The sequence below is a fragment of the Gymnogyps californianus genome, chromosome 13 (genome assembly GCF_018139145.2).
Source record: "Gymnogyps californianus isolate 813 chromosome 13, ASM1813914v2, whole genome shotgun sequence".
Classification (NCBI taxonomy): domain Eukaryota; kingdom Metazoa; phylum Chordata; class Aves; order Accipitriformes; family Cathartidae; genus Gymnogyps; species Gymnogyps californianus.
In genome coordinates this window covers 11,934,564-11,960,843 of record NC_059483.1, presented here as the reverse complement: position 1 = coordinate 11,960,843, position 26,280 = coordinate 11,934,564, and the positions used below count along the sequence as shown (strand labels likewise).

The following is a 26,280-nucleotide window of genomic DNA, read 5'->3' as shown; positions in this document are numbered from 1 at the left end:
AAACTATAGTGAATTTATTAAATTATTTGCACCTCTAAAGTAATTTTCAAATATTTTAATAGGTGTTCAGGTCCTCTGTTGTGCTGGTTCATGATCCAGTCTACTATAGCTACTGAAAATGCTTTACATTTTTTATGCCTTCCTGCCTGGGCTGGGGAGGAATGAATGGGACAAGAATAAAAATCTGACAAGCTGTAGCAACTGATCTTCACAACCAACAAATTGATTCAAAGTCTGCTTACAACGCAGAAGAGTTCTCAGATTCAAGCAGTGTTAACGAAAAACCATACCACAGAGACACAGGAGCTTTCAACGAAGGTAAAAAGTATTTGCTTTTTAATATGCACTTACGTCACAGTATCTGTTTTGCCATCATTATACCAGGTAACATTTTCCTTGTATTCTCAAAGTATTTTACAAGAGCCTGTCTATACACTGAAGGAGCAGGTACTAACTAAAGGAACCCAAAAAATGTGGTTTCAGAGCAAAAATAAAGCCAGTGACCAACATTCTTTCCATTCATCTTTATCAGTGGTTGCACAACACACCATTTTTAAATATGCAAAAGCCATCACAATAAGTAAATGAAATCAAAGATATGCATTTCAACATTTTTCTGGCAGTTCTTACCTGATGCCGGTAGTAAAATGCAACCATAATTTAAAAAGATCATTTGAAATTATTTTACAAACTCTAGATTTAGGCCATTTTCAATGTCCTGTATCACTCTGGCAAAAAAAAAATCTTTAAGGAAAAACAATCATTTAATGCAATTTCTATTAATAGAACAGAATACATTAAAAAAGAGCAGCTGTTGATCAGAACATACTGAAATGAAGACAGACCTGGTGTAGTAGTGGAATTTTAGTTGAAAGCTATATGTTTAAAGACATTATTCAAGTCAAAATTCAAGGAGAACTTGAGGGTAAAAACCAGTTGTTAAAGTATTAACTGTGTCTGATAGCAGGTTACACAGTACATACACATACTTGTTCTTTTTGCAGTATTTATTTGCAAGCCTGTAGCACTGAGATTTCTCCTTCAGCAATAAATTATTTACTATGATACAGTGTATAGAACAATGGTGAAACATTTCTTGACAACTCAGAAGACAGACATACTGTAAAAGTCCATGTCTCTGAAAATGAGAAATGGAGACAAGAGCCTCCTTGCATCTTCATTAGCTAGATCCCTTCTCCTCTTTGGCAGCAGAAGCCACCATAGGAGCAGCTTCCAAATCTTTGCTTGACTTCTCTTTTTCTTCATTTTCATCCTCTTGAGGGTAAAGATCTGGGTATTTTTGCATGCATTCCTGCATGGCACGGAATTGGTCCACACAGTCTGATCCCTTTATTTCTTCTGTGCTATAGTGGAAACAAGAAAAGGCTGACTTGAACTGTTCCCCACAGGGACCACTAGCCATTCCACCCAGACATGGGCAATTCCAATTGATATCTCCGTTGGGCAATATCAATCCTGAACAAACAAGAGAGAAGAAAAGTTAAGCGCTCCTTTCAAAAATGGATTTCATTCAGTTAAAGCTGCTAGGTTGCAGGTATAAGTTGAAGTACTAACAATGCCATATTAGTTCTGTAGCTTCAACTGTGCTAAACACCTTTCACTTCCTGGCCAGTCTGTTTCTATCTCTGATCTGTATGATTCTCTACTGGGCAGAAGTGAAATTAGTTCTATATCCATGCCTGAATTAAGTCTTTGCCCTGGACTACAGACCACTGAGAATATTCTAAGGAAACTGCAAAACAGATTGAAGTCAAGTCAATCCACTTGCCAGACTGTCAGGGGAACAAGCAAGCCTTAAAATTGTGTCACACAAGTCATAAGAATTTAATTCCAGTATTAAGACTAAATTCTTTTAAATCAAGTTGGATGGATGCCTTTTTCTTCTTGTTTTAAATGAACTCTGGAATACTAACGCACAACTTTCCCCCTTAAAATTGCAACTGGAAAAGCAGAATTACAAAAACAAAAATCAGTTTATTTGCAAGACACAGATTAAGTCACATGCCACAGAACACAAGGAACAGCGAGAGCATGCCAGCCTGTCTGGTTCCCAGAAACCAAATTGCGCTTTAGATCACAACTGGAAGTGAGTTAGGTCTCATTTTAGACTCTAAACTGGAACAGCTGTAAATTTCTGCTCTAGAACAGTTAAAGTCATCACTGAAATACTTCAGTGATGGAATAGCAAGGTGAAGATTTAAATGGGCATATGTTCTTTGAGATATCAAATGATTTGCACAATGAAGTTCAAGCAGCAAGCCAGAGAACTCATTTCCTCTGTAAGTTTTAGAAAACCTTTCAAACTGTCAGGTATAGAAATGTAATATAACAGACTTGGTTGTGTGGGCTTCTAGAGTCTCTAATATATTGCTCTAAAGCAATACATCTCCATTCCCTTTCTCTGCTTTGCATGAACACACATGTAGATATGTTCATCCATGAAGAACGAGAAATACTGTGCTGTGATCCAAGCTGGTTTTCTTCTCCACTTTAACAGTTTGCTCTCCTCCTCTCCAGTAAACTTCCCTAACTTCATCTCCAGGTTGAGTTTCTGCAGAAGCTAACAGCATGTGCATAAACCTGAAGTTTAAGTACTTTCCCTTTAGAAGCAGGTATGAAAATACCATTGTCAGGTAATAAAAGTTGCACTAATTCTGATCCGAACATGAAATTATATTTCGGGCCTGATGTAACTGAAATACTCCCACAGAATTCAATAAGCCTACTTATTGTCTTTGTCCTGTGGGATTGTGAAGTCCCAGACGTAAGTTTCACTCCCACTAGCAACTCCTTGGACACTAGGCCACAATATGATGAATCTTATGTACCAGTAGAGTAAAAGCAACTCAATCATATTTATTGCTACATCAAAAGGAATGAAAGGAAAATTTTACTCTGATTTGCAATTCATCAACTATGTGCTCTAACTCAGTCAATGCAGTTCAGCAGAAAATTACACTGAGTCAGTCAATCTCTGTGTTGATCAGTCTCCTTTTCATTACAGAAAGTAACAGCCTCCTTAGCATGATTTAGCCAACTACAGTAATACTGTCATTTTTCATAGATCATGCTTTATTTGGCAAGATAGTTTTGTAAAGTATCTGTAATAATCACTGTACTGAGAAGATATACCTAGTACAGTGCATCATGGCATCTCTAGCTGCCTGGAAGAAAAGCAGAACTTCTGAGACAAGGAAATGGATGGCTGGTGCCAGATTCCTTATTGCCAAGGATGACAAAGCGGAAGATGTTGATCATACAGCGTAGAAGAAACACAGCTTGTTTTGTAAACTAGATTTTGAAGTCCTGTATTCCTCCTCACTAACACCAACCTGTCATTTTAAACAGTCATTTTTCCTAATACTTCAAAAAGAAAAAATACATGAAGAGTTTTGAAATGTTCCTGAAGACATCACAGCAATAAAATTACTTGTAAAATAATTCTCTTAAAATAAATTGTTCCTTTTAGAATCAGATCTGCCTTGTAAGCATGCAAATTTTAACAACAATGTAACAGTCATCCCATAAACAATACATTCTTATATATTACATGAGCATTGGTTTGCACTTATTTGATCACTGAAATAGCATCAGTTTCGGATGTTATATACACAGAAGTCATGCTTTAAAAAAACAAAACAAAAATACAGATGAATAAGGCAAGCATTTCTTCACTGATAATTACAGAAGAATGCACACTTCAATGAGTAAGTGTATCAGCTAGCTTACAACACAATTAAAACAGAAACAAATTTCATCCATCACTCTCCCTGAATTGCAAGTCTGCAATAGATGGGATTACTATTTTTAATTAAAATTGATTTAAGATTTCTTTCAAATGCAGCCTGAACCTCATTGATCCAGTAGGTCATAATCTACTTGAGCCTGCGCTTGCAGAAAAAACAACCCTGTTTACATCATAGCAGATCAAGGCTTGCGTTAGCAATTAACTGCTGATGTCACACAACCTAATCTCTCTTAGCTCATGGGATCTGTTAATATCATGGATGAAGGCAGGCCCATCTGCATTTATGTCAACACTTGTCTTTGTACTTGCTGTAATGAAGTCCCACTGTTCTGAGAAAAGTTTCTTCCCTGTTATATGACAAACATTCCAATAACAAGTTTATCTGCCAATGATTCACAATGTAAGATGACAGACACATAGGAAGCAGGATTGAAAGGGACATCATAAAAACAGTCCTGTACATCTGATCATTCATAAAGTTCTTTCTTAAAAGAATTAGGGTTTTTGCTTCATCAGTCCTCTGTGGAAACCATTTCAAAACTGCCTCTCAAATAAGATGACAGGAACAAGTCTGGAAAAACAGAGAAGGGAGAGGACAGCAACAACCTGTGTTTGAGGTGCAATTTCATAAGCACTTTTAGCCAACTCTCCTATCACAGCTGTAATGCTAATAAAAATTACTTTTCAAGCATAAAACTCACCAGTGCCTTCTTCATATAAGCCTAATAAAATAAGAAATTATTCTAACTGATGGGAGCAAAGCTCTCGATGAAAACTAGAGATCTTTCACATTTAAATTCTTCCATCTGCAACACATAAGACCAGAAACAAGCTTTACAGTGAGAATACTATTTCAAAACTGCTGCAAATGAGTTCTTAATTTGTTTCCATCAGCCAGAGCTGTTAAAATGCACTTACAGTGAACTTTGAGATATGCTGCAATATGAAACGCTAACTTGGAACCTACCCTGGTTTGTCTGCCTTCCCGTTTCACATGGCTTCATTTCTTTCAATGTTTTTGGCTTAAAGTGAGGCATTAACATTTTGCCTATCAAAATCTCATAACTGATAGAACAAAATAAATAAATAAATCTCACAACTGATAGAAATAAAAAAGAATACTATACAACTTTATTTTCTTCCAAGGGAAACAGAGCACAAGTTTTCCTGAGTGATCTACTGACTAAAGTAGACTGCTCAAAGACTAATATCTGTTAATGCCTGAAGCAACACAACAACTATCCAAAAATACCAAACTACATGTTTATCTTAAGTATGAAAAAGGCCCCTACAAAAAAACAAAACCTCAAACAACAGTTTCAGCTGTATTAGAAAACAATGCAGATTATGGTATAATAAATCTATTCTTTCCCAGATATGACTGTTCTGTGTATAGCACAGCAGAAAAGATGAAAAGAGTCATTACAGTTAATTATGCCACAGAAGTTGAACATTGGAAACCTAGTCTTCTATTCAAAGTAGAAGCTAAATTAGAAAAGCCTGCATGTTGCTTTATATACAGCAAAGTCCTCTCCAATTTTCTTTTAAATAAAAACCACACGAGACAGAGCTTCTACACTTCAACATATTCCAAAACATTTTGCCCATATGTCTTTCCTGCCCACAAATCTCACTCCCATTAGATGCAGCTACATTCTGTGATATGTCAATTGTTTCACTGTTTTGGTCTGAGGCACTGTAGCCCGAGATTGTTCAAGTGAGAAGTTTTCAGAGAACCCTTAAAACATGGCAGTAACTTACCACATGCTAAGAAGGGGGGGGGGACCCAAACAAAAAAACACCACCAAAAAACCCCAACCAAAACTTATTAACAGTATTTAAACAGAGTTTACAGAGTTTCTCATTTTGAATCACACAGACACACATTTTCACTGTAAGGTGTCCCTGACATAACTAGCTTCTGGCTTTCTCTGTTTTCTTCCCTGCTCTATAGTTCAGGAAGCAAGTGACCTAACATGCTGTAAATACAGGATTGCTAAGAAAAAACCCTACTACCTCCCCTCCTCACCATGGCCTTTCCATATCCAGCAAAATACACATAAGAGGAATCAATGAATATGGCATTTACACAAGGAAGAAGTGGCTCTTTTAATTTTGGCTAGTTTATTACCCAAATATATGGCACAAGACTATATACTTGTGGTATATGTACAACCAGAAAAAGAATAATTTGGGGCGGAGGTGCAGGGCATGAGACAGAAGGAAGAGAATCCCTCTTTAGAGGTACCAAGAGAATTGTTTTCTATGTTCACATTGCAAGCCTTTGTAGTATCTCTCTCTATTATGCTAGATCTGAGACAGGCACCCTTCCCCTTCTTTTTAAAAGCCGGTGTCAAAAATACATGCTTAGTTATAGGACCAATATGCATCCACATGTTGTTGCTACATAGACACCTTTTACTAACAGAATATTTAATTATCACCAAAGACCATGAATGATTATAAGGGGGAAGATAGTGAACTTTAAACAACCACAGGTAACATCAATACAGATTGCATACACAAATTTACTTAGCTAAACAGCAAGCCACTTTGTTTAGCTGTACACCACACAAGGTGACTTAACAGTTCAGTGAATGATATAATCTCTAAGGGTTTTTATGTTCTCCAGATGTGATATCTAGAAAAACTATCTTTCTTTGCTTTATTTTGCAAACAGTTTCCAGTTTTTCAGAGGAAACAGAAAGCCACAGGCCACAGAAAAGGAATAGGGAACTTAATTCCGCCGTCTGATCATCAGAGGCTGTTAACTCTTCACTTAACAGACCAATAATGGATTTTAAATTTGCCTGAGACAGGAGTTAAAAACTCTGATTTTGTTTCACTTCCACATAGCATACTGACAGGAGCAAATACTCTTAAAAATGAGCTCTCCTCAGACACTGTTTTCCACCTAAGGATGAACTACTTTACGTGAATCATTTGTAGGTTCCATCTTCCATCCTGGTCAAGGCAGTAACAAATATAAGTGCCATGTAGATTTTATTGCCTGTAGGGGTCTCTATTTGAAATCTTTAGGGGCTGAAGCACCATTCCCATGGTGAAGATGATGATAAATCTGCAAGCATAGATTGTTTCCACCAAATAGGCAGTTTGGGTATTGGGTCTTAGCCAGTGAAACAATCTACCTGAAAATATGAGGTAGAAGAATTCCCGACAGATACTAAACTGCAGTTTTTAAATATCTTTCTGAAACTGAAATTCTCTCATTGTTCTCATTTGGGTCATTATAAAACTGAAGGGACTCACCACTGCTGACGAGCAAAACTTTTAGATATATCTACTGACTACATACAGTCGTAATGAAGCCAAGATAGGCAGCTAAATGCAAAATCATTTCAACACAAATCTATGTACGAAAAAAATTATTTTAATGACATAGGAAGATAGGGTTCAAACTAAACTACATACCATAGCAGCTAACAAAGCGACCCTGTGTGCTCCAGCTGCTAAACTGTGCTTAAACAGTGCCCTCTGAAGGTCACAAAGCCACTTGCATAACTTTTACTTTCTAACAAAATTTCAAAAAGGGGAAAGCATTTACTTCCATCTCAGCTGAGTTGAAAGCAATGAGATCACTTCACACAAAGTGAAGAGGCTAAAAGACCTGTAAGCATAAAGGCAATTACAAAAAAGTTTAACCCAAATTCACAGATGTTCATGACAATGTATTAACCTAGGGCAAAATTTATTTAATCGTCATTATAGGAAGATTATTTCATTTACCCATTAGAAGCAACCTAAAACATGCTCTGTGCAATCAGAATATTACAAGTCTTGATCTCAGAAATATTCTGCTCTCTTAAATCTCCATTTGCAGGTTAGATCTACTTCATATAAGAACTGTAATCTTCACTGAAAACTTTAACTTACATCTTTTCAAGGCAAGATGGTTACAGTTGAAAACCGAGTAATTTGAACTTACCTGTCACATGCCATTGAAAGATATTACTACTAGTTATTGATTATATTGCTACTAGTATAGTACAGGATTAGTCAGACACAATTTATATTAAATCAGATATTCAGAGATCACGAAATGAGGCCATTTCAGCTGCACACAGGCAGGTGAGCAACTCACATCAATGACAGTGGTATGTAACTCACTTCAACTTCTCTAAAAATTGCACTTTGTCATTTAAAACAGTGAAAAAACCACCATAGTTTTCACTGGCTAAGCTCTAACTTTGTTAATAAAAGAAAGGAAAAGTGTTTTCTGAATATCTCTGGCTACTAACCAAAACTATAAGCCATCAACTGATGTATTTGAACAGGCCATTTTGAAAGATCATTAAAAGTGCAGAAAAACACCCCACTGTAAGGAAAGCATGTAATTTGTGATGTCCTAATTTGGAAGTTAAAACTGCTAAGAGTTTGGGTGTTTATCTACTGAATAACCAGCTGCCCTCAGACTTTAAAAATGAATGAATAATTTGTTCCTACTTCATACAAGATTTGTTTTCTGTTGTTCTTGTTTTTTAAGATTGTTAGACTATGATATATGTGATGTATCACTCCTTACTTCCATTATTCTGCTTACTACTAACCTTGTTCTTCATAAGGGTCATCTGGGTCATCTGCAACCAGCTCAGCAGTGCTTGGTGTCTCATGGTCCTCCTTGGTCGCAAATATAATTCTGTCCTTTCCTACCATATAGGAGACAACAAGCAAAAGTTCAGAGAAAGCTGAGACAGAAGGAGTCATTTACAAAGCTGCTGAACACCACAAGGTAATGAGATATTCAACGTCATGCATTAATGCTAATAGTGAATGGATTCTGTTGTTCTTATCAATCACCTTCAATTAGAACAGTTGTTGGTTCAGAGGAACACATACACAACTGAAATTCTATTCTTCTAAAGTTTCAATTTTCACAGCAACATACTGTAGTGGCTGCAGATCACAGCACAGTTCATTGAATTGTGAAGTTAAAAAGCTGTTTCAAAACAAGCTCAAACTACTCATTACCAGGACTAACCCAGATGAAGGGGTTAGACAAAAAAAGGAAGAGTGAAAGAAAAACTATACTAAATTACAGTAACATGTTCAATAGGATACTTATTAATAACAGTACTCTTCATTAAAGAAAGGTGTAATATTTTACAGTAATTATCTGAATTAAATACTGAAGACCACCTTAACAGTGTAGAACCAACTATATTGAAAGGTGCTGTGAACATTACCAAGGGCAGAAAAACAACACAGCGTACTTCCTCCTCTTGTGCCACTCTTGATTTAACAAAGAAGTTCTGTAGTGGGGTGGGGGGAGGCTTGGCTGGAAACCTGAGCAGAGTTTTCTAACAACTCTGTAAAACTATAAAAAAACACGCTGAGGCAGACACAAGCAGAAAAGAACAGATAGCTGAAACTCTTCCGAACGCATAACTGAGTATTCATTGAGTGGAAAAAAAATGGTAAGTTCCCCAAGAACTTCCTTTCATTCTCCAAATTCATAAAGGCCACTACAGTGACTCGACATATTAGAAATTAGTATCTTCTTGCCCCTCAATGTGACCTCAAGCAGCAGATGTTCAGTAACTTCCTTTACTTTGCTCAGTAACCAACATGCATTTAAACATGTCTGAGAAATAGATAAATCTAAACCCTTTTTAAAAGGAAAACAGTTTTCTGTCAACTCTGTATTGTACTCCAGCAAACCTGACAACGTAGAATGTCCAGTCGTTTCTTATATAAAAGGAACTAGAAACATATGAACTCTAACCCCGTCACTGTAATTTTGTAGGATGCCATTACACAACTTACAGATCTTACAATGATCCAAAATGTTGTTAAAATAAATAAATTAAAAACATAAAGCAAAGAGGTCCATAGGTTACGACTACCTCACCACAGTTTATAATCAGCATTCAGTGTGCCAAAGTTTATAACTTCAAAATGGCATTTAGAACTACAGAATGGCTTTCGAAACTTCACGTTTAGTCACTTCACATTACTTAAGGGGGGGGGGGGGGGGAGGGGGGAGAAATATATCCCCCACGATATGAAGTGGTCAGGCCTCATATACCACAACCTGTACAACATAATACCTTGTACAGATGCAGAAACATAAAGCTCGCACTCTATCCACTCTGGCCATCTACGCGTTTTCCTTAAAACGGTAAAAAAAACCCCACCTCTAGCCACTTAAGTTAAGCTGGTAGAAATTTAACCCCTACGGGAGGGTTCCATTCTGCGCCGCGACAGGGAGCATGCCCGCATGCCTCAGCCACTCAAAGCTGGCGAGCTAAAGCAAGAGCCCCGAGGTGCACCCACGCTCAGCTCCGGCCATTTCGCGGGGATGTTTCAACAACCAGCAGCAGGGCGGCACTTTCTCACGACGCCCACAACTACCTGCTGCCGGGACGCGCGTCCCGCACACCGCCTCGCCCCGGGGCGCCGCCGCAAGCCAGGCGGGTGTGGCGACCCGCCAGCCCGCAGCCGGGCACGGCCCCCACAGCGCAGGCCGGCCCGTAGGGCGGCGGAGGCCCTCCGCGCCCTCTCCCGCCTCACGGCCGAGCGCCCTGCCGCGGCTTCCCGCCTTCCGTGAGGAAAAGGTCGGAGGAAGGAGGCGAGGCAGCCCTCCCCCCGCCGCCACGCACAGCCTGCGGGCGACTTTCGCGCCTCTTCTCCTCTCAGGCTGCACCTTCCCTTCGCGGGCTGAGGTGAGCGGGCAGCTGCTCCGCGTCGCCCCCACCCTCTCGGCCGCCTCAGGGCGAGCTCGCCCGGCCTGTCCCGGCGGCGCGACATTGGGAGGACACCCGGGCGCACCTTCTTGCCTGCAGTAGGACATGGCGGAGCCGTCCGGTGCTTTCTCCCGCAGCGCGCGCGCAGACTGGCCCCTCCGGAGCCCCGGCGCCCCCTCCGCTCCTCCTCTACCACCGCCACGGCAACGGGCAGCGGCACGCTGCTCCGCACTATGACCTCCCGCCTCCGGAAGCACCTTCCCTGCCCGCCGGCAGCCGCTGACGCACCTCCTGCCGACCGCGGCCCGAGAGCCAGCGCGGGAGAGGGAGCAGCCGGCTCGGTCAGGCCCAGCCTCGCCGCTAGACTACATCTCCCAGCCTGCCCCGCGCCTGGGCATTTTTCAGGCGGGAACTACGTGTCCCGGTATGCATTGCGGCGGCGCCCCGGGCGGGGAGCTGCTCGGAGGCGGGAGGGCAGGGTGAGCCCTGAGGAGGAGGGCGCGGCTGCGGGCGACTGTCGGTGCGCGGTTCTTGCGGCGGTTCCTGTTGTCTGTCCGGGGTGGTACCCGGCGAGGGCAAGAGGCTCAAGATGTCGAGGAATGTAAGTGCTGCTCGGGCCGGTCCTGCCGTTGCTCCGCGCTGCGTGTGACGGTCCCCCGGGTCGGCCTGTTCACTCTCCGGCCGCTCCCCCGGGGTGGCCTGTCTGAGGTGAGGGGCCCTGTGCAGCGGAGGGGCCGCTGTCACATCCCCCCTGGCATCTCGAGATGAGCAAAAGAGAAGCCTCACCTCCTCTCTTGGCTACGTGTGCTAATCTGAAGTTACTCCTTGGTTATTCCCCACAGCTAGTGTATGTACAGATAAACCCCTGGGCTTTCATGCTTTAATGTGGTCCTGGCTAGGACAGCAATAGCAATTTTGTTTTAAGCTATCTCTTTTTGTTGCCCAAGGTGGAATTATTATAAAGTATGCAGGCACTTTTCCACTGGTGAGGTAAAATGTAACTTGTTATTTATAGCCATGTTTTAGCTGGTCTGGAATTCAGGAGTATTACTCAATTTGTCATGGCCCGAATGCGGGATGTGGACACCAAATAGGGAACCTAGAGACAGACTGAAGAAAGCTTGAAGGAATGTGCTGAACCACTATCATATAAATTGTTTTTTCCATCAGGCTTGAGTTTTCTTTATTGACTGTATTTCTGGTATCAAGTGTGATGAGGCATTTAATAAGTGTGGGAAAATTTTGGTCCTAGGCAAGAGGTGCTACTCTGTAGAGCAGCAGTATTAACAAAGCTGAAAGACTTATTTTGAAACAGAATGCCTTCCCTTTTCACACCAATATTGCATTTTTGGTTTATCTCCACCAGTTCTCTGACACAGGCAGCAGAAAAGAACATGTTAAAATCACAAGTGAGTCCAAACCAGGGTTCCTGGAGAGACTCAGCGAGACTTCTGGAGGCATGTTGATGGGACTTGTGACATTTCTTCTGTCTTTCTACCTTCTTTTTACCAATGAAGTAAGTGAAATACTGACAGTGTTTGTACACAGCTTTAAAATGTCACAGCTGAGGTGACATTCAACTAATTTTGCATTTATAGGCGTAGTAAAATGGTCATGTTAAAGCTTTATTACTTCATCCATGAGAAGAGGACATTATGTCTGGAGAGCCTGGTGCTTATGCTTGGGATATAACAGAAGAGAGAAATCACAGGGCCACAGATAGTACTTCTGTAGAACTGAGTGTAGTAGAGACAGTGGCAGTGTGTGATGAGAGATAAGATCCAAAACTTGTGAGCTGACGCAGAAACAGGCTGTAGTATTATTGAAAGAGGGTTGTATGAGCCAGCCACGTTCCAGTCTTCTCTCTTTTCTTGGGATAACATAGGGTCCTCATTTCTATTGTTGTTATAATTGCGTTAAAGGAATTCATACTCCATGTTGCAAAATTGAGGGTGCTAATTATTCTCAGTGTTATTTTATGTCTTGGGTTTAGATTGAAAAAATAATTAAAGTAAGCAGGGAATCCTAACACCCTACTGTTGCAAACATACATGCTTTTGGCAGTTTTGGAGTGGGGGAGCAGAATTCTGTGAATTTTCACCTAAGACTTCCTTTTATACCTCTACAAGAGGAAAGAGAACTACTCCCAATTTTGGTGACTTTGCAGGAAAAAGCACATTGTAACATGACGGTAAGGTAAGGAAAACTTCTGCCAAGTAGTTATATGAGTCTATGGAAAAAGGACCATAATTGGCATAATTTTTGCAGTTATTCATGAACAACGAACAAGGTAAGAGGTGAGGAGCAATAATTTTAGACCCTTGTGGGAATAATCTATGTATGTTTGAGGAGCTTAGTCAATGTTAATGGTCATGCTGCATGGGTAAGAAGTACTGCCCCAAACTCGGTCACACAGAGAAAGAGAGCGTAGAAGTACAAGCGTGTTTCGAGAATATGACTTCTGTGAGGCTAAATATACAAGCATTCCTTGCAGTCTTCAGGTCACTTGTCTGCTAACCTTTTTCACAAAACACTGCGGTACCGTTGATTCCCCACAACTTGATTTTGCTTTTCTTGATTGCAGGGACGAGCTTTAAGGACAGCCAAATCTCTTGATGAGGGACTTTCTCTTGTGATCCCTCTTGACAGCATCCACAGCATGTCTCAGCAGAATGAAGGGAGATTGGTGCACTTAGCTGGCGCTCTGAGTACATCTAAGGTAAATAAAATAGTATCTTGAAGATATGTGTATTTCAGGCTTGGAGGGTAGGAAAGTCTTTGCCAATTAAAATTATGTTTGATATCCAGGGAGGAGACATGTAGCTTCTCTCCTCCTCTGTAAGCATTGCCGGCTACCACCCAAGCTTTGGTTCTTGGCCCGGAATCAGGGAGATGCTGTACAGCCTTGGTCTCCCTACTCCCAAGCAACATGCTACCTCTAGCTGTGTTTACCCTCCTACTGCCTTTGGTGGATAATTTCAATTCCCCTTTGTATAGGGAACTTGTTGTTTATTCATGATATTGTAAAGTCTTCAGGCTTTTGCAGTACAGAGGCTCTGCAAGTTCTCACTTTCCAGCAGCGATGTCATTTTCCGTGGTCAGCCTACATTGCAGAAGGTAACACAGCATGGTAGCTTCCAGCAAAATAAAACCTCTCCCTGGCTTAAACACTTAAGCCTGCATACCATTAGCCAGTATTCCTGGTTTTATTCTTCACTATTGCAGTAATTTTTGATGATGATTCTTTAGGTGAAATTTATCAGTGATATAAAGAGATGCTCCTTTTTGTCTTCATAACATTTATTCTATATTCAGCTGTGTGTAAGATAGTACTAACTATGTACAGTAAGGTATGTAAATGGGTTTGATAATAAAAGTACAGTGTTTGAGTTTGTGAGGTACAGCATTTATACTGACTTATATTTTCTTTAATTTTTAAATAGCCTTTGTTTGACCCTAGCTATGGGCTCTCCATCCAGGCCGTCAAACTTAAGCGTAATGTGGAAATGTACCAATGGGTAGAATATGAAGAGTCCAGGTAAGTGAAAGAAATCTTTAAATGTTGTTTATAAAGCTGCTGTATTAATAGGATCCCATCACATTTTTTTTTTTTGTCCCCATCCCCAAACAAAAAAAAACCCAACAAGTCTTTATGGTAGGAGAATTCTAGAGCTCCTGGGTTTTTTAGAGAGTCACTTTAATTTCCTTGGAGATGTCAGGTCTTGTAGATGGTCTATGCTGCAGAATTTGCATCTGATAAAATTTGGGTAACATCCAAGGCCTTTTATCAAATGTTTCCACTTCCTGATTTTGTGTAACTTCATATGGGGTTTCTTGGCCTCCATGCTGCAGCTGTGGTTTTTTGTTTTCCTTATTCTTGTCTGATGCTGAGCCACCTCAGAGCCCATTGATCTATTTTCTCTCATATGTGTTGTCAACAGAATTCAAAGATCTTTACCAATTTATGAAAAAGAAAAAAAAAAACACTCATGTTTTTCCCACAGACTCACTTGATTTCTATCCTTTCTGATGTTCCTAAAGCTTCTTTTATTTATTGATGTACTTTCTGCCCATCAGGATTTCTGTAACTCCACCCCCATAATACTCCCTGCCTGCTAGTTGATTAGCAGAATCAAAACCATTATCCCAAAATACCTGGTCCTGAATTTTTTCAAATAAAATTTCATAATCCTCTTTTTCCCTGCATCTGCTAAGCCTTTCCTGCTGCCGTTCTCTAAAACTTGATCATGGACCCTCAAGCCCATTTTTTTCCCTGTCCTCAAAAAGGAAATACAAAAAGATTCCAGAAGCTTCATCATATTTTCCCTTGGCTATCTTCCTTTCTTCCACAATGACAATGATTTACTTGCTGGGTTTTTTTGGTTGATCAGTTGTGGTGGTTGTTTTTTAAATCTCCCAAAGGGGTCTTAACTTCTGTTAGAAAAGTAAGCAAACCCAGCAATTTCAGTTATGAATTCCAGAATAAAATCTGATAAACCCATTGACCCAAAAACTGCCTGGTTGATACCTACAGCCTAACATACACTAGAATATTTCAAAGCAATTAAAAAACCCTATTGTATCCAATTGAATCTAGAAGTCAGATTCTTTTCTCAGACTTGTGGACAATTGAGACTTTTTGGCACGTGACTATGAGGGAAATCTCTTAATTTCTTTGGTACTTCATACGTGTGCAAATTGAAGTACTTAATTAAACCAAGACATGATTTTTCGATTTTTAGAAGACTCTGCTACCCCTTGTCCTTAATAATCAAAAGCCAACATTAATTTCTAGCTGTGAAAGTAAACTGCAGATTTTAGTTGCTTGAGAGACACTCAGATTAGTTTGTAACTGGCAATATTGCAGTCTAGGTACCTTTTCAAGGGGATTTACAAAACTGTAATGAGATGTTAGCTACTCTGCTAATAGTTGCAAGTAGCAGGGGAAAAATATTTCTGTTATTAATAATAATTCCACTGACAGTAGTATAAAAGTTATTAGTTATTATGCAGGTCTGACTCCACAGAACTCACGTTCCAAATGTCTTTTGTGTCATACAAAAAAAAAATCAGAGGTTGTGAAGGTGTGAAAAATAACTTCTCAGTTTTAACATGCTTATGGTGCAGCATCTGTAAAAGACTTGTTGATTTAGGGCAGCTTGTCTCACTGTCTTTAATACTGGTTGTTCCACATCGATCTAGTCAACACCTCCCTGTTGGCAATATGGGAATAAAAGGGTTGTGGCTGTTTAGCATTTGTGTGTAGTTTTCTCCTTGTACAGAGAATCTGTGTCTTCAGAATAGGTAGTTCAGAGAAGAGTTAGTTTACTCGTAAAGATAAGTTTGTGTTGCCAGTGAGCTGTCTGTGCATTTCATTTGTAAAGTGTATTCTGCCCTGAGCAGGGGTGTGTGTACACTGTTTTGGTTCTCATCCCACTCCTTTTCTCTGCAGGGAATATGAAGAGAATGGTGAGATTAAGAAAGAGACAAAGTATTCATACAGTAAGTTGAGCAACAGAAAGTTCCTTTTCTTTTATGCATGTAACTTTGGACTTCTATGTGTGTGTATTTTGATTTTTGTTGTAAACCCTATATTTTCTTGTTGGGAAAGAAAGGAAAGGAATGTGAAGAAATAAGCAAAAATTCTGTTTCCTAAACAAATGGCAGGACCTCCCTTTCTTGAGGTAACTGAGGTGAAAGGAGGTGTGCTGTTAGCAAGCAACTACTACAGAAAGCCTTGTCTTGGAACTCCTAGAGGTTCAAGCAGCATCCAGGGATAGGATGCTCTGGAGACAGGACCCATAAGGTCCTCAGTGACAGGAGATGGGCAGAGATGGGAGTGTGTTCAAAGCTACACCTGAGATTACTCTTCAAAAGTGGAGTAATTGGGCATATGTCAGGCATGAGCAGAAGAGAATAGACAGGGAAGAACAGTGTAGCTCCAGCCTGTAAGACAGCCTGTTGAGGATCTGTTTAGGTGTTGACACCAGCTAGTGAAAACCACCAGCACCTTCTGATGTGCGCTGTGGCTTTTGCCAAATGCTTTTTTGGCAGGAGCAGAACTGAGAGCATTATTCCGATCTACCCAGTGGCAGAAAAATACTCTGAGTCATCGTATGTCTGGAGATTGGTCTCTGTGCTTCATTTATCTCTGATTAAAGCACATGGACCTGTAACGTGGGTGTGCAGGAGTTTCTGGGTGTGATCATAAAAATACCCCAGCTCAGCATGGGACCCCGCAGCATGGAGATACATAAGGAGCAAAGCTAGTGGTTGTGAGCTGTGAAAAACAGCCTTACAGTGGCAGGGAACAAAAAGAAATGCCATTTAAAAAAACAGCTGCCCTCTCAAGATTGATGGATTCTGTCCAGTAAAAGTCTGTATATTATTAGATGTGGTGGGTTAGCCTTGGCTGGCAGCCAAGGGCCCACACAGCTGCTTGCTTACTCTCCCCCTCAGCGGGACTGGGGAAGAGATTGGGAAGAACAGGAATGAGAGAGCTTGTGGGTAGAAATAAAGATAGGCAGACTGCTTACCAATTACCATTGTGGGCAAAACAGACTCGACTTGGGGAAAATTAACTTAATTTATTGTTAATTAAAATAAATATTTAATTACTGATTGGCAAATTACTAATTGGTGTTGGCAAAACACATTTGCTCTTACCTTTTCCCAGGCTCAACTTCACTCCAGACTCCTCTCCCCTTGCTCCTCCGCCCTTGTTATCACCACAGGTTACACTCACTCCCTTTAGTGGGGCAGCGAGCAGTGGAGGGGATGGGGGTAGGTTTACAGCCAGTACATAGTGGTTTCTCTCTGACACTCTTTCCTTCTCACACTTTTCCCCTGCTCCAGCATGGACTTTCTCCATGCTGCAGTGAATATCTGCTCTGCTGTGGAGCACCTCCTCCTCAGACTTTGGTGTTCCCTCTGTTTTTTCTTACTCCTTTTTGTTCCCTCCCTTCTGCATTTGGTGTTTTCTGCCCTTTCTTAAAAATGTTTTCACAGAAGTGCCCCAGACTTCACTGATGGGCTCAGCGGTGGCCTGCAGTGGGTTTGATGTGGAGCCAGTTGTGTCCAATGCAGAGACCCCTCTTCCCACAGAGACCACCCCTGCAGCACCCCCGCACTACCAAAATCTTTCCACATACCCAATACACCAGAATATCGCTTACAATGATACCTACTCCACTGTTTAACTAAACTCCCTTTCCTTCCTCTCCTTCATGGAAGTAGAGAAAGCTATATTTAATATGGAAGCTGCTCAAAAAAGGGACTCTAGTTTTGTAGGAGTTATAAGGAACCTACTGGAGACTGTTCTGGGGATGTGGGAAGGCTGCTGTGGCCCGAGCAAAGGCAGCATTATGCATTTTTGAGAGTGGCACATACAGGTACCATCTCTTCTGTTGCTTGACTGCACTGAAATCTGCTAGTTCCAGCAGAGCTCACAGCCTTTCCTCACAAAACCAGATTATTCCCCAAGAGTGGAGCCAGGAATCAAAGCCTGATCATGGAAGATGCCAACAGCAAAGCTCCCACTGTGCGAAGTTGAGCTACAATACTTGTACAATACAAAACTTGAAATACTTTTTTTCCTAAATCCTGCCATTCCTTGTTAATATGCTAGGAGGATGGATTTAAGTATCAGTACAGACTATCACATACATACCTGGATGTAAACAGTATTACTAGAAGTGTAACTTAGAACTGATTAATTGATTGAGAGGTGTCTTCAGTAACTAAGATCCGAGTGGCAATTCTTCCTGTCTTTGCCTCAACCTTCATATAATTTTCTTTAGATACTGAGTGGAAATCAGAAGTTGTGAACAGCAGAAACTTTGATCGAGAAATTGGACACAAAAACCCTAGGTAATGTACCACCTGGCACAGTCCCTCTAGATTCTGTCACTGTATCTGATCAAAGATGAGAGCTAAATGACTAATCTTCATGACACAGGGAAGTAGATGGAAACTGTTGGTCTTTTGGTAGTTGGGAGAACTAAGGCATAGAGAAATTAGAGAGCAGTTCAAAGCTGCCTGGTGGAACCAGAATTAAGCTATCCATTACTAATGGCTGGATGTCAGGCTATTATTATATTACCTCTGGCCCATGTGGTCTCCATGTAGGAGAACTTGAATGGGTTCCTTTCTGACTTCTGTTGTCTGTTAGTGCAGTCTATTACTAATTCTTTCTCCTATTACAAGTACAGGGTTAGAATAGCAGGCATCCCATGAGCTTGTCACACCACTTGCATGCTGCTTTTTCTAAGCTAGCATGCATGAGCTCACAGGCTTATTTGCGGCAATTGCCCATATATAATTTGTTTCATATATCTCTCATCTGCAGCATTTTAGTTACACTACAATGTGCCATTTTTAATGCTAAGTTTTAGCTTGCTTGTCATTCTCACAGCACCTGCTTGGTTCCTTAGGATGCAGGATGGCATCTGGCAAAAAACATTATGTGTGAGTGAAAAATACAGCCGGAGAGATAGTAGGACCAGGATTTTAATAAAAGTTTGAACTTTGCAAAATCTCCAGAACTTTGTTTTGTCTGTGGGCTCACCCAAATACACTGCCCTTTATTTGGAAGTACTACTTAAGGAAGGAAAGCAAAGATCTATGTGTTTCTGATTATAGGTCCCAACTAGCAGACTTGTTTAGACGAGAGACAATGGAAAAAAGGATGCACAGATAACATACTTGCTTTGTCTCTCCTCCCCATGCACACTTTTTTGTTAATGAAAATTCTCCAAGCCTTCTCCAATAAATGCAGATCTCCAATTGAGAGTAAGAAACATTTTTGATTTGGTGCTATTGCAGTACATAACTTAAAAAGTGCTGCAGCTAAGAACATTTCATCTGAGTGTATTGGTACAAACCAAGGAGACTGAGCATAACTGGTGGATCCTTGCATGAGACAGCACGGTGCATGCAGACATGCTGAACTTTAGAATTCATCCATCTTATCTTTTTATGTGATTTAGACATTTGTGAAAATCTGTTGTTTACTGCCAAGGAAATTTTAGTAGTACTACTTACGAGAATGAAGTGAAGCCTGTAATGGATTCCTGAGTTTGCAATTTAATTAACTTGGCCATGATGTAGAAGTATCTTTATATGGAGAAGGTTTATGATCTAGTTTTCTTAATTTAGCAGGTAAGATCTAACAGTTGACAGTGGAAGCTAAATAAAATTCAGGGTAGAAATAAAGTGCATTTATGAGTGTAGTTAAATGTTGCAGGAATTCATCTAGGAACGTGATTAATTCATTGTCACTCAAAACCTCTATATCACCACTGAACAGCTTCCTAGGAGCTGAATTCCATTTCAGCCCATTACAGGTTCAGTACAGAAAAAACTAGGGAAATCCTATGGTGTGAATGGAAGGTCAGGCCAGGGGATGAGACAGTCGTATCTTGTCTTAACTTATTTTAGTGGCTCCAACACTATGAAGTCTGGACACAGTTTCTTGATGGATTTGTTTTCACATCATGACAGCCATTTAGCTCTTTGAACATCTCCTGATGTTTGACATAGTACCTTTTATGTGCTGTATATTACATACTGCAAATCAAGAGTTTGATCGTAATTCTGGGACTAATCAGGGACTCTCTCTGTTCCTCAGTGCCATGGCTGTGGAGTCTTTCACTGCTGTTTCTCCTAACGTCCAGGTTGGCAGCTTTGTTCTTTCCAAGGGTAAGGATTGCTTGTACTGGCTTTGTGTCTGCCGTTGCATCAGCAGTGGACTTTTGTTCTTTCCACAATGATGGTCATTTCAAGTGATAATCAGGAAGCCAGCCAGCAAATTGGCTGTTCCAAGTTAGACACTGGACCTGAGCTTGCGTCTTTATTCTGCTTAGGTCTTGTGGATAAAATTGATGACTTCAAGCAGTTGAGCTTGTCAAACCTTGAGGATCCACATGCTGATGTTACCCGAGGAGGAGATTACTTTTACCACAGCGAGAACCCCAGGCGTCCAGAAGTAAGACGAGAAAGATAAACCAAAGCAGTGATTACTGTTATGTGAAAAAGAAAGTTGGGGCGTGTCCCATTTCTATTTAAATATGTAGAAATTGGAGTGCAGACCATCATATAGGATGACACCATTAGTACAGTCTTTCAGCATGAGTGCTTCTCTTGCAGGAAGCTTCTGATCCTGCTTCTTTGTCTTCTGTTTTCTTGGGTCTGCCATGCTTTTAAATGGAAAGACACGGGATGGTGCTGGGAGGTGGGTTCTACCTCTGCCTTGCTGTACTGAATGGAGTAGAGTGAAATAGCTTGTTGTCAGCTTGTGCTGCCTGCCCTCCTCTGCCAAAAGATGAAATGACAAGGGATGAACATAGAATCTCATTGGTGTTAATGTGCTCCTGCAGCTAAATCAGAGGGGGTATTGCAAAACAGCATTTGAGCTATCCTGTTTCGGCTATCAAGTAGGCCTGAAAAAAGTACAGCTTGGAAGTCATTCTGGGTATCCTCTGGCTTGACATAAACATTCAGAAAAAGTGTTGATACCTAAAGGGTGTTCCCATGCAGAGTTGTATTTCCTGTGATTCTCCTTTGTAAAGAAATCTTTCTTGACTTCTAATATTCTCTTGTTTGTAGGTAGGAGACCTTCGTGTCTCGTTCTTCTATGCAGGTCTGAGCGGAGATGACCCCCATTTGGGCTCTGCTGATAAGGTGAATCTTCAGCTCTTTCTGTATTTTGCAAACTCTGTTCCCAACTTAGTAACCAGTAAATATTTTTCCATTTCTTCCAAGGTGACTGTGATTGCTCGCCAGCAAGGCGATCAACTGGTTCCATATCATACCAAGTCTGGAGATGTCCTGCAGATTCTGTACCCTGGAGATCTCTCTGTGGAGGTGAGATACCACACTGTACAAGTGAAGGGTTAAAATTGGAGATGGTAGTGCAGAAGCAGCAGGGGAGTAAGCTCTCATTCTCCTTCAGACCTGCTCTAGAGGAGGAGATACTCAATGTAAACATTGGCTTTTCTCTCTCCTTTTTCTAGGACAACGCGTTATAGCCTGTGTTTGCCTTCCAGGTTTCTGCATGTTCTTTGTGCTGCAGCAAAATGCTGTGCTTCACCCACTAGCAGTACATAATTTGGCTATAGTTATTCCTGGTGGTTTTTTTAATTTTAAAAAGGAACTGTGGCTAAAGTAGCTATATATTTATTTTTCTAAGATCCCCTTGTGTTGCTGCTGAACATCCTTTGCTTTAAAGGCTGTTTCTGTGCCTTCTTATTTTGCTTTTATTTGCTCTTTGGTAGTTTCCCACTTACACATGCAAGCACATGCTTTTGAAAAGGTCGTATGTAAAAATAGTAAAAATCAGGCTTTAATTAAACAAACCGTAGGAGCTATCCTCTCTTCAGCTTCTAATAACAGCAGTTTAGGCTTGTTTGAAATGTTTATTGCTGTTCTGGCTGAGAAAGAACCTTCAGGCAGAGCATTATGCTCCAATAAATCCTGCATGCTCCAGCAATTTGGTGATTCATTTACTCCTTTTAGTAGGTTTGTTTCCGTTAATGATTATTTCATGCCCTGCTGCAAAAATCCCAGATGTCAAGAATTTACAGGAGCTCCCAAAAGCAGTTAAAAAGGCTTTTGTTTTGAGTTGAAAGAGAGTAGCAGTAGAATCAGCTCTCTGCTGTGAGCTCTGAATCTTCCTTAGATAGAATTTTAGTTCATTGGAAATTAACTCACTACAAATGAATAATTCATGGAGTACTTGTATGTACAAGTAATCAATCAGTCATATGTGTCTTTTCCCATTAAGTGCTTTATTATGTCTTAGCCATCTTCATGTGTACGTTTTATAGAGCCAGAGGGGCACACAACCCATTTTGAAAAAATCTTACTGAAAATTCTTGCAAATAGATGCTTTGCTTTGCATGATGAAATATACACATACCTTTTATCTTTTCTTCCCTGCATACTGCTTGCTTGCTTTCATACACCTTTCCTTCAGCCATCAGTGGATATTGTTGGCTTTTCTCTCTTCCTCCAAACATACTGAAGTCAGATTGTTCCCCCTTTATCACATTTACTTATTAGTGTCTTATTTTCCACCGTAATGTTGAATGTATCCATTTGCAGCAAAAACTGTGTGCTTTCTGCCTGTGGTTATAGTGTTGAACAGTGCTTGTTTAGCTGTCTTAATTTAGAAAAATGCTGGTTTCCCTTGTGCTGCACTTCGAAATCTATCGTCGTGTGCTGCAATACTGCACAAAAAGACCCTGCAGAATGAGTTGCAATAGATCTTCTACGAGAGAATCTGTACTCCTAAAATGCTGTTGGCTCTGATTTGCTCATAATACCCTGGAATCAAGAGGATCTCAAAAGAAATTAAGAAACAGGCTGCATGTAATGGTGTTTGCTTTCAGGAAGTGTTTCAGAAAGAGCATGAGAGTAACACCATGAAGACCTGGGCCCTCCGTGCAGCGGGCTGGCTGGCAATGTTTGTAGGCATCAGCCTAATGACCCGAATCTTTTACACTTTGGGTAAGTTTTTTACAGAAAGGTAAAATGATTTAGAAATAGGATCATAATCCCTAGAGAGTCCTCTCTTGCTCACATATGCAATTAACTAATTTGGAGGTCAGGAGGAATCTGGTTTGAACTCAGATTGGATTGGATCTGAAAGTCACTGTAGGCAATTGCAGGTAAACAGGATCCCAGAACTGGATGGTTGCTTTGTGAGCATTAAAAAAAACCATGCAAATATCTATTGCCAGTCTCAGAAGATCCCAGCCCAGTGCTTACCAAAATCAGAAGTTGAAGCACACCAGCTGGTTCTTTCAAGTCTAACTCAGGGTGCTGCAATCCAATTACTTTCTACACCCATACACAAGTGGTCCCCCCAACAGGTCTTTACTAGTAGTTGTATAGTAACATGTCTTTGTTGTCTGGTTATTCTACACTACTGTGAACAGACAGCAAAGAAAGTTTTCATTTATCCTTTTAACGTAGAAAAATGTTGGAATAAAAACTTAGAGAAAAGCAGGACAGTGCCTCAAACTTATATAAACTTCAGACATCAAAGCTATCATTTGCTTTGTGGCTGTGAACTCTTTTTTTTTCGTATTTATTTATCCATATACATGCTACTGCAAGATTTATTGTTGCCAGAAATTAATTTTTGTGCTAGCATATTGTATCAGTTGCCCTAGACTTGTTCCATAGCTGCAAGGCTATCAGTTTTCTCTGCCTCTCAAGCCTTGGACAAGACTTCAGACTTAATTTTGGATTGCTTCCTGTCTGAAGAGTTGAGGATACCATTGTCTTAGATGTTTAGCTGTTGCTTAATTATCAAATGCCTTGAGGATACTCTGCTGAAATGCCTTATCCAGTGCTCTTGATAAGTAATTTGAGTCTGTCTTTTGATTGCAATAATTAGCGTGCAAATCCTAGGCATGAATAAGACTTCCTTTTAAACTATCATCTTCTCAACTACTCTTTCCCTTGTTTAATTCTTTCTGCAGTGGACTGGTTTCCTGTTGTGAGAGATCTGGTTAACATCGGATTAAAAGCATTTGCCTTCTGCCTAGCCAGTTCGCTGTCGCTCCTGACCATCTCCATCGGCTGGCTCTTCTACCGCCCTCTCTGGGCTTTTCTGATCGGGTTGCTCTCTGTAGTTCCAATTGTGGTTGCGAAATCGCGTGTTCCACCAAAGAAGCAGCAGTGAGAAGGAGGCGGTCGGGTTTTGTGCTGTATCCTGGCTAGAAGCTTTTCAAGTGCATTTCTGTCCCGGTTACTGCAGAAAGCTTACAGCATATCACAGTTCAGCAACGTGCACCAAGAATTGGGGAGGGGGCTTGAATGTGGTGGCTGATACACGTTATCCATGAAAAAAATGACTACAGGATGCTGTTTGTAGGAAGTCAATGACATCGACTTTGGGGAAAAAAAGCATTTTGGAGTGTCTGTATTGATTGTAAGTTAGTGAACAAGCAGATTTGTACCGCTTACTAATTCCCCCTGATTTGAGAACTGGCAAGTCCTCGCTGACAGGTGGGGCACCGTGTGCATTAGGGAGAAAGTGCCAGCTTCATCACATGGACCGTGATCAGATAACCTTAGGAAATACGTGCGTGTACCCGTCTCTGACAAACCCTCCCTCTCCTGCCTTTTCTTCTGTGCACAGTCATGTACACTTCTGTGGCTGATGCATTTGGAAGTGTACATGTTCAAAGGAAAACCACAACTTAGTCGAATTTCACACAGTACTTACATAAAATGTATGCTTTTGGACTGAGGATTTTCAAAGTAACTTGAAATAACGAGCGGCCAAGTTAGCAGTGCTCTGAGGTAGGGCAGATTTGTCAGAAAGCATTGATTTCCCCCAACTTTTTAAAAGTCTCTGAAGTTGTTCTTGGTTAAGCATCCAAAATGGTAGTGTGGACTATACCATTGCATAACTATTTCAAAAATTTAACTTCGAATTGCACTTATTTAAGGGGATACTCAGAGGTCACCAACCTTTAAAAATAAAACCTGCTGCCTTGAAACAAAATTAACTTTTATAATTGAATGTATATTCTTTAAAATATTTGGAGTTTTTTTGCTATGTATACTGTTTCTTTCTTGAATTTCACTTAGCAAGGACAATGAACATACTCCATGAAATTAAATAATGAAAATATTTTTGCCTGATTAGATTTCATAGACTTTAGTAGCCTAAATTTGGAGCTTTATATCATGTTAGAGGAATGCCGCCTTGTAGTGTTGTGATGGCTTATGTTTACGTATTTCTGCTGTAACCAGTACTTGAGATTAGAGACTATCTTGTACTGTTCTTAAGTCTCCACCTAGCTAGTGTCTGGCTTCCAGATGTGCCCTTCCTACACCACAGCGGGTTTTTTTTCTGTAAGTATACACAATTCAGTACAAAAAGAATGTCTTCATTTATGAAATCCAGTTATGACCGTCAGGAGAGATGTGTTCCCCATACCAAAGGAACTTAATTTGAACATACATAGAAGCAAATGTTTGCTACAAATGGTACTGAAATAGAGAGCTGAGTTATAAATCATAAATATTTTGATAAGTAGTAATTACTTTATTAGCCTTAATTCTTTTCATTCTGGTATTTGAATGCTGTCAATTCAGTGTCATGGCTCGGTTCTGCTGGTAAAAGCAGCAGTAGTGAGTGAAAGGTTATAGAAGTGCAAGGGGTGTCACGCATGCAGCTGAGAGGCGTTAGCGATACTGCGCACTCTTCCTGCTGCTCGCTAACACCAACTTCTGCTCCATCGATTAAGAACTGCGCTCCGCTGGGGAGAACAGCAGGTGCTGCACTGCTGCTTTACCAATGATGCAGGAAGCTAACCAGCATTACCCTATTAGAGATGAAGATGATACAATTTTTTACAGAAGTGCTGAGCTTTTGTATATTTAATAAAATACAATTTTCAAAAGGTTGGTCTGTAGGCTTCTTTTTTATTACATTTAAGTATTGCACGTTTCATGTCCAGGAATAGTATCCAGGTACATGGAGGATTAGCTCGTAGCTTCCACATGAACTAGTTTTCTATTGTTGGTTGAGATAAATGCACGGTTGGGTTTTGTTTATCCTGCAAATATTTCCCCACTTTGGGAAGCAAGTTCCTAATAACAGCACAGCTGCTGTCTGCTCTGTGTCCTTCTATGTGGTGAAAGGCTGATCCCAGCCTACCGTGGTTTTACTCCCCATTACTGACTACTTCAGTAACAGTAACTTCCTTGCCTCCATAAGATTATTTGAAAAATATGATGGTTCAACCTGACTGGATACAGCCTCTTGTATTTTTACAGAGACTGGGG

At 40.6% G+C, this 26,280-nt stretch overlaps 2 protein-coding genes across 2 annotated transcripts; one reads left to right on the top strand and one right to left on the bottom strand.

Moving 5' to 3' along the window:
• Positions 1-319: 319 nt before the first annotated feature.
• Positions 320-10,780, bottom strand: CHCHD4 (coiled-coil-helix-coiled-coil-helix domain containing 4). Its single transcript, XM_050904663.1, has 3 exons — positions 10,559-10,780; positions 8,338-8,436; positions 320-1,476 (listed from the first exon to the last, which is right to left on the bottom strand). The coding sequence occupies exons 1-3, from the start codon at positions 10,578-10,580 to the stop codon at positions 1,181-1,183; spliced, it is 417 nt and encodes a 138-aa protein (XP_050760620.1). The 5' UTR covers positions 10,581-10,780; the 3' UTR covers positions 320-1,180.
• Positions 10,781-10,997: 217 nt separating this feature from the next.
• TMEM43 (transmembrane protein 43) lies at positions 10,998-25,895 on the top strand. Its single transcript, XM_050905019.1, has 12 exons — positions 10,998-11,074; positions 11,840-11,989; positions 13,058-13,192; positions 13,917-14,011; positions 15,926-15,975; positions 18,273-18,342; positions 20,102-20,172; positions 20,337-20,458; positions 21,079-21,153; positions 21,235-21,336; positions 22,863-22,980; positions 23,961-25,895. The coding sequence occupies exons 1-12, from the start codon at positions 11,063-11,065 to the stop codon at positions 24,161-24,163; spliced, it is 1,203 nt and encodes a 400-aa protein (XP_050760976.1). The 5' UTR covers positions 10,998-11,062; the 3' UTR covers positions 24,164-25,895.
• The last annotated feature ends 385 nt before the right edge of the window (positions 25,896-26,280 follow it).

What these genes read in the sequence shown, in the direction of transcription:
- TMEM43 (XM_050905019.1), top strand. An exon ending in AGAACCCCAGGCGTCCAGAA is followed by an intron (nt 20,459 to 21,078) that starts GTAAGACGAGAA and finishes TCTTGTTTGTAG; the next exon opens with GTAGGAGACCTTCGTGTCTC. An exon ending in CCGAATCTTTTACACTTTGG is followed by an intron (nt 22,981 to 23,960) that starts GTAAGTTTTTTA and finishes TTCTTTCTGCAG; the next exon opens with TGGACTGGTTTCCTGTTGTG.
- CHCHD4 (XM_050904663.1), bottom strand. Translation starts at nt 10,580, where the DNA reads ATGTCCTACTGCAGGCAAGAAG. An exon ending in GTCCTACTGCAGGCAAGAAG is followed by an intron (nt 8,437 to 10,558) that starts GTGCGCCCGGGT and finishes CCTATATGGTAG; the next exon opens with GAAAGGACAGAATTATATTT. An exon ending in TGACCCTTATGAAGAACAAG is followed by an intron (nt 1,477 to 8,337) that starts GTTAGTAGTAAG and finishes TTGTTTGTTCAG; the next exon opens with GATTGATATTGCCCAACGGA.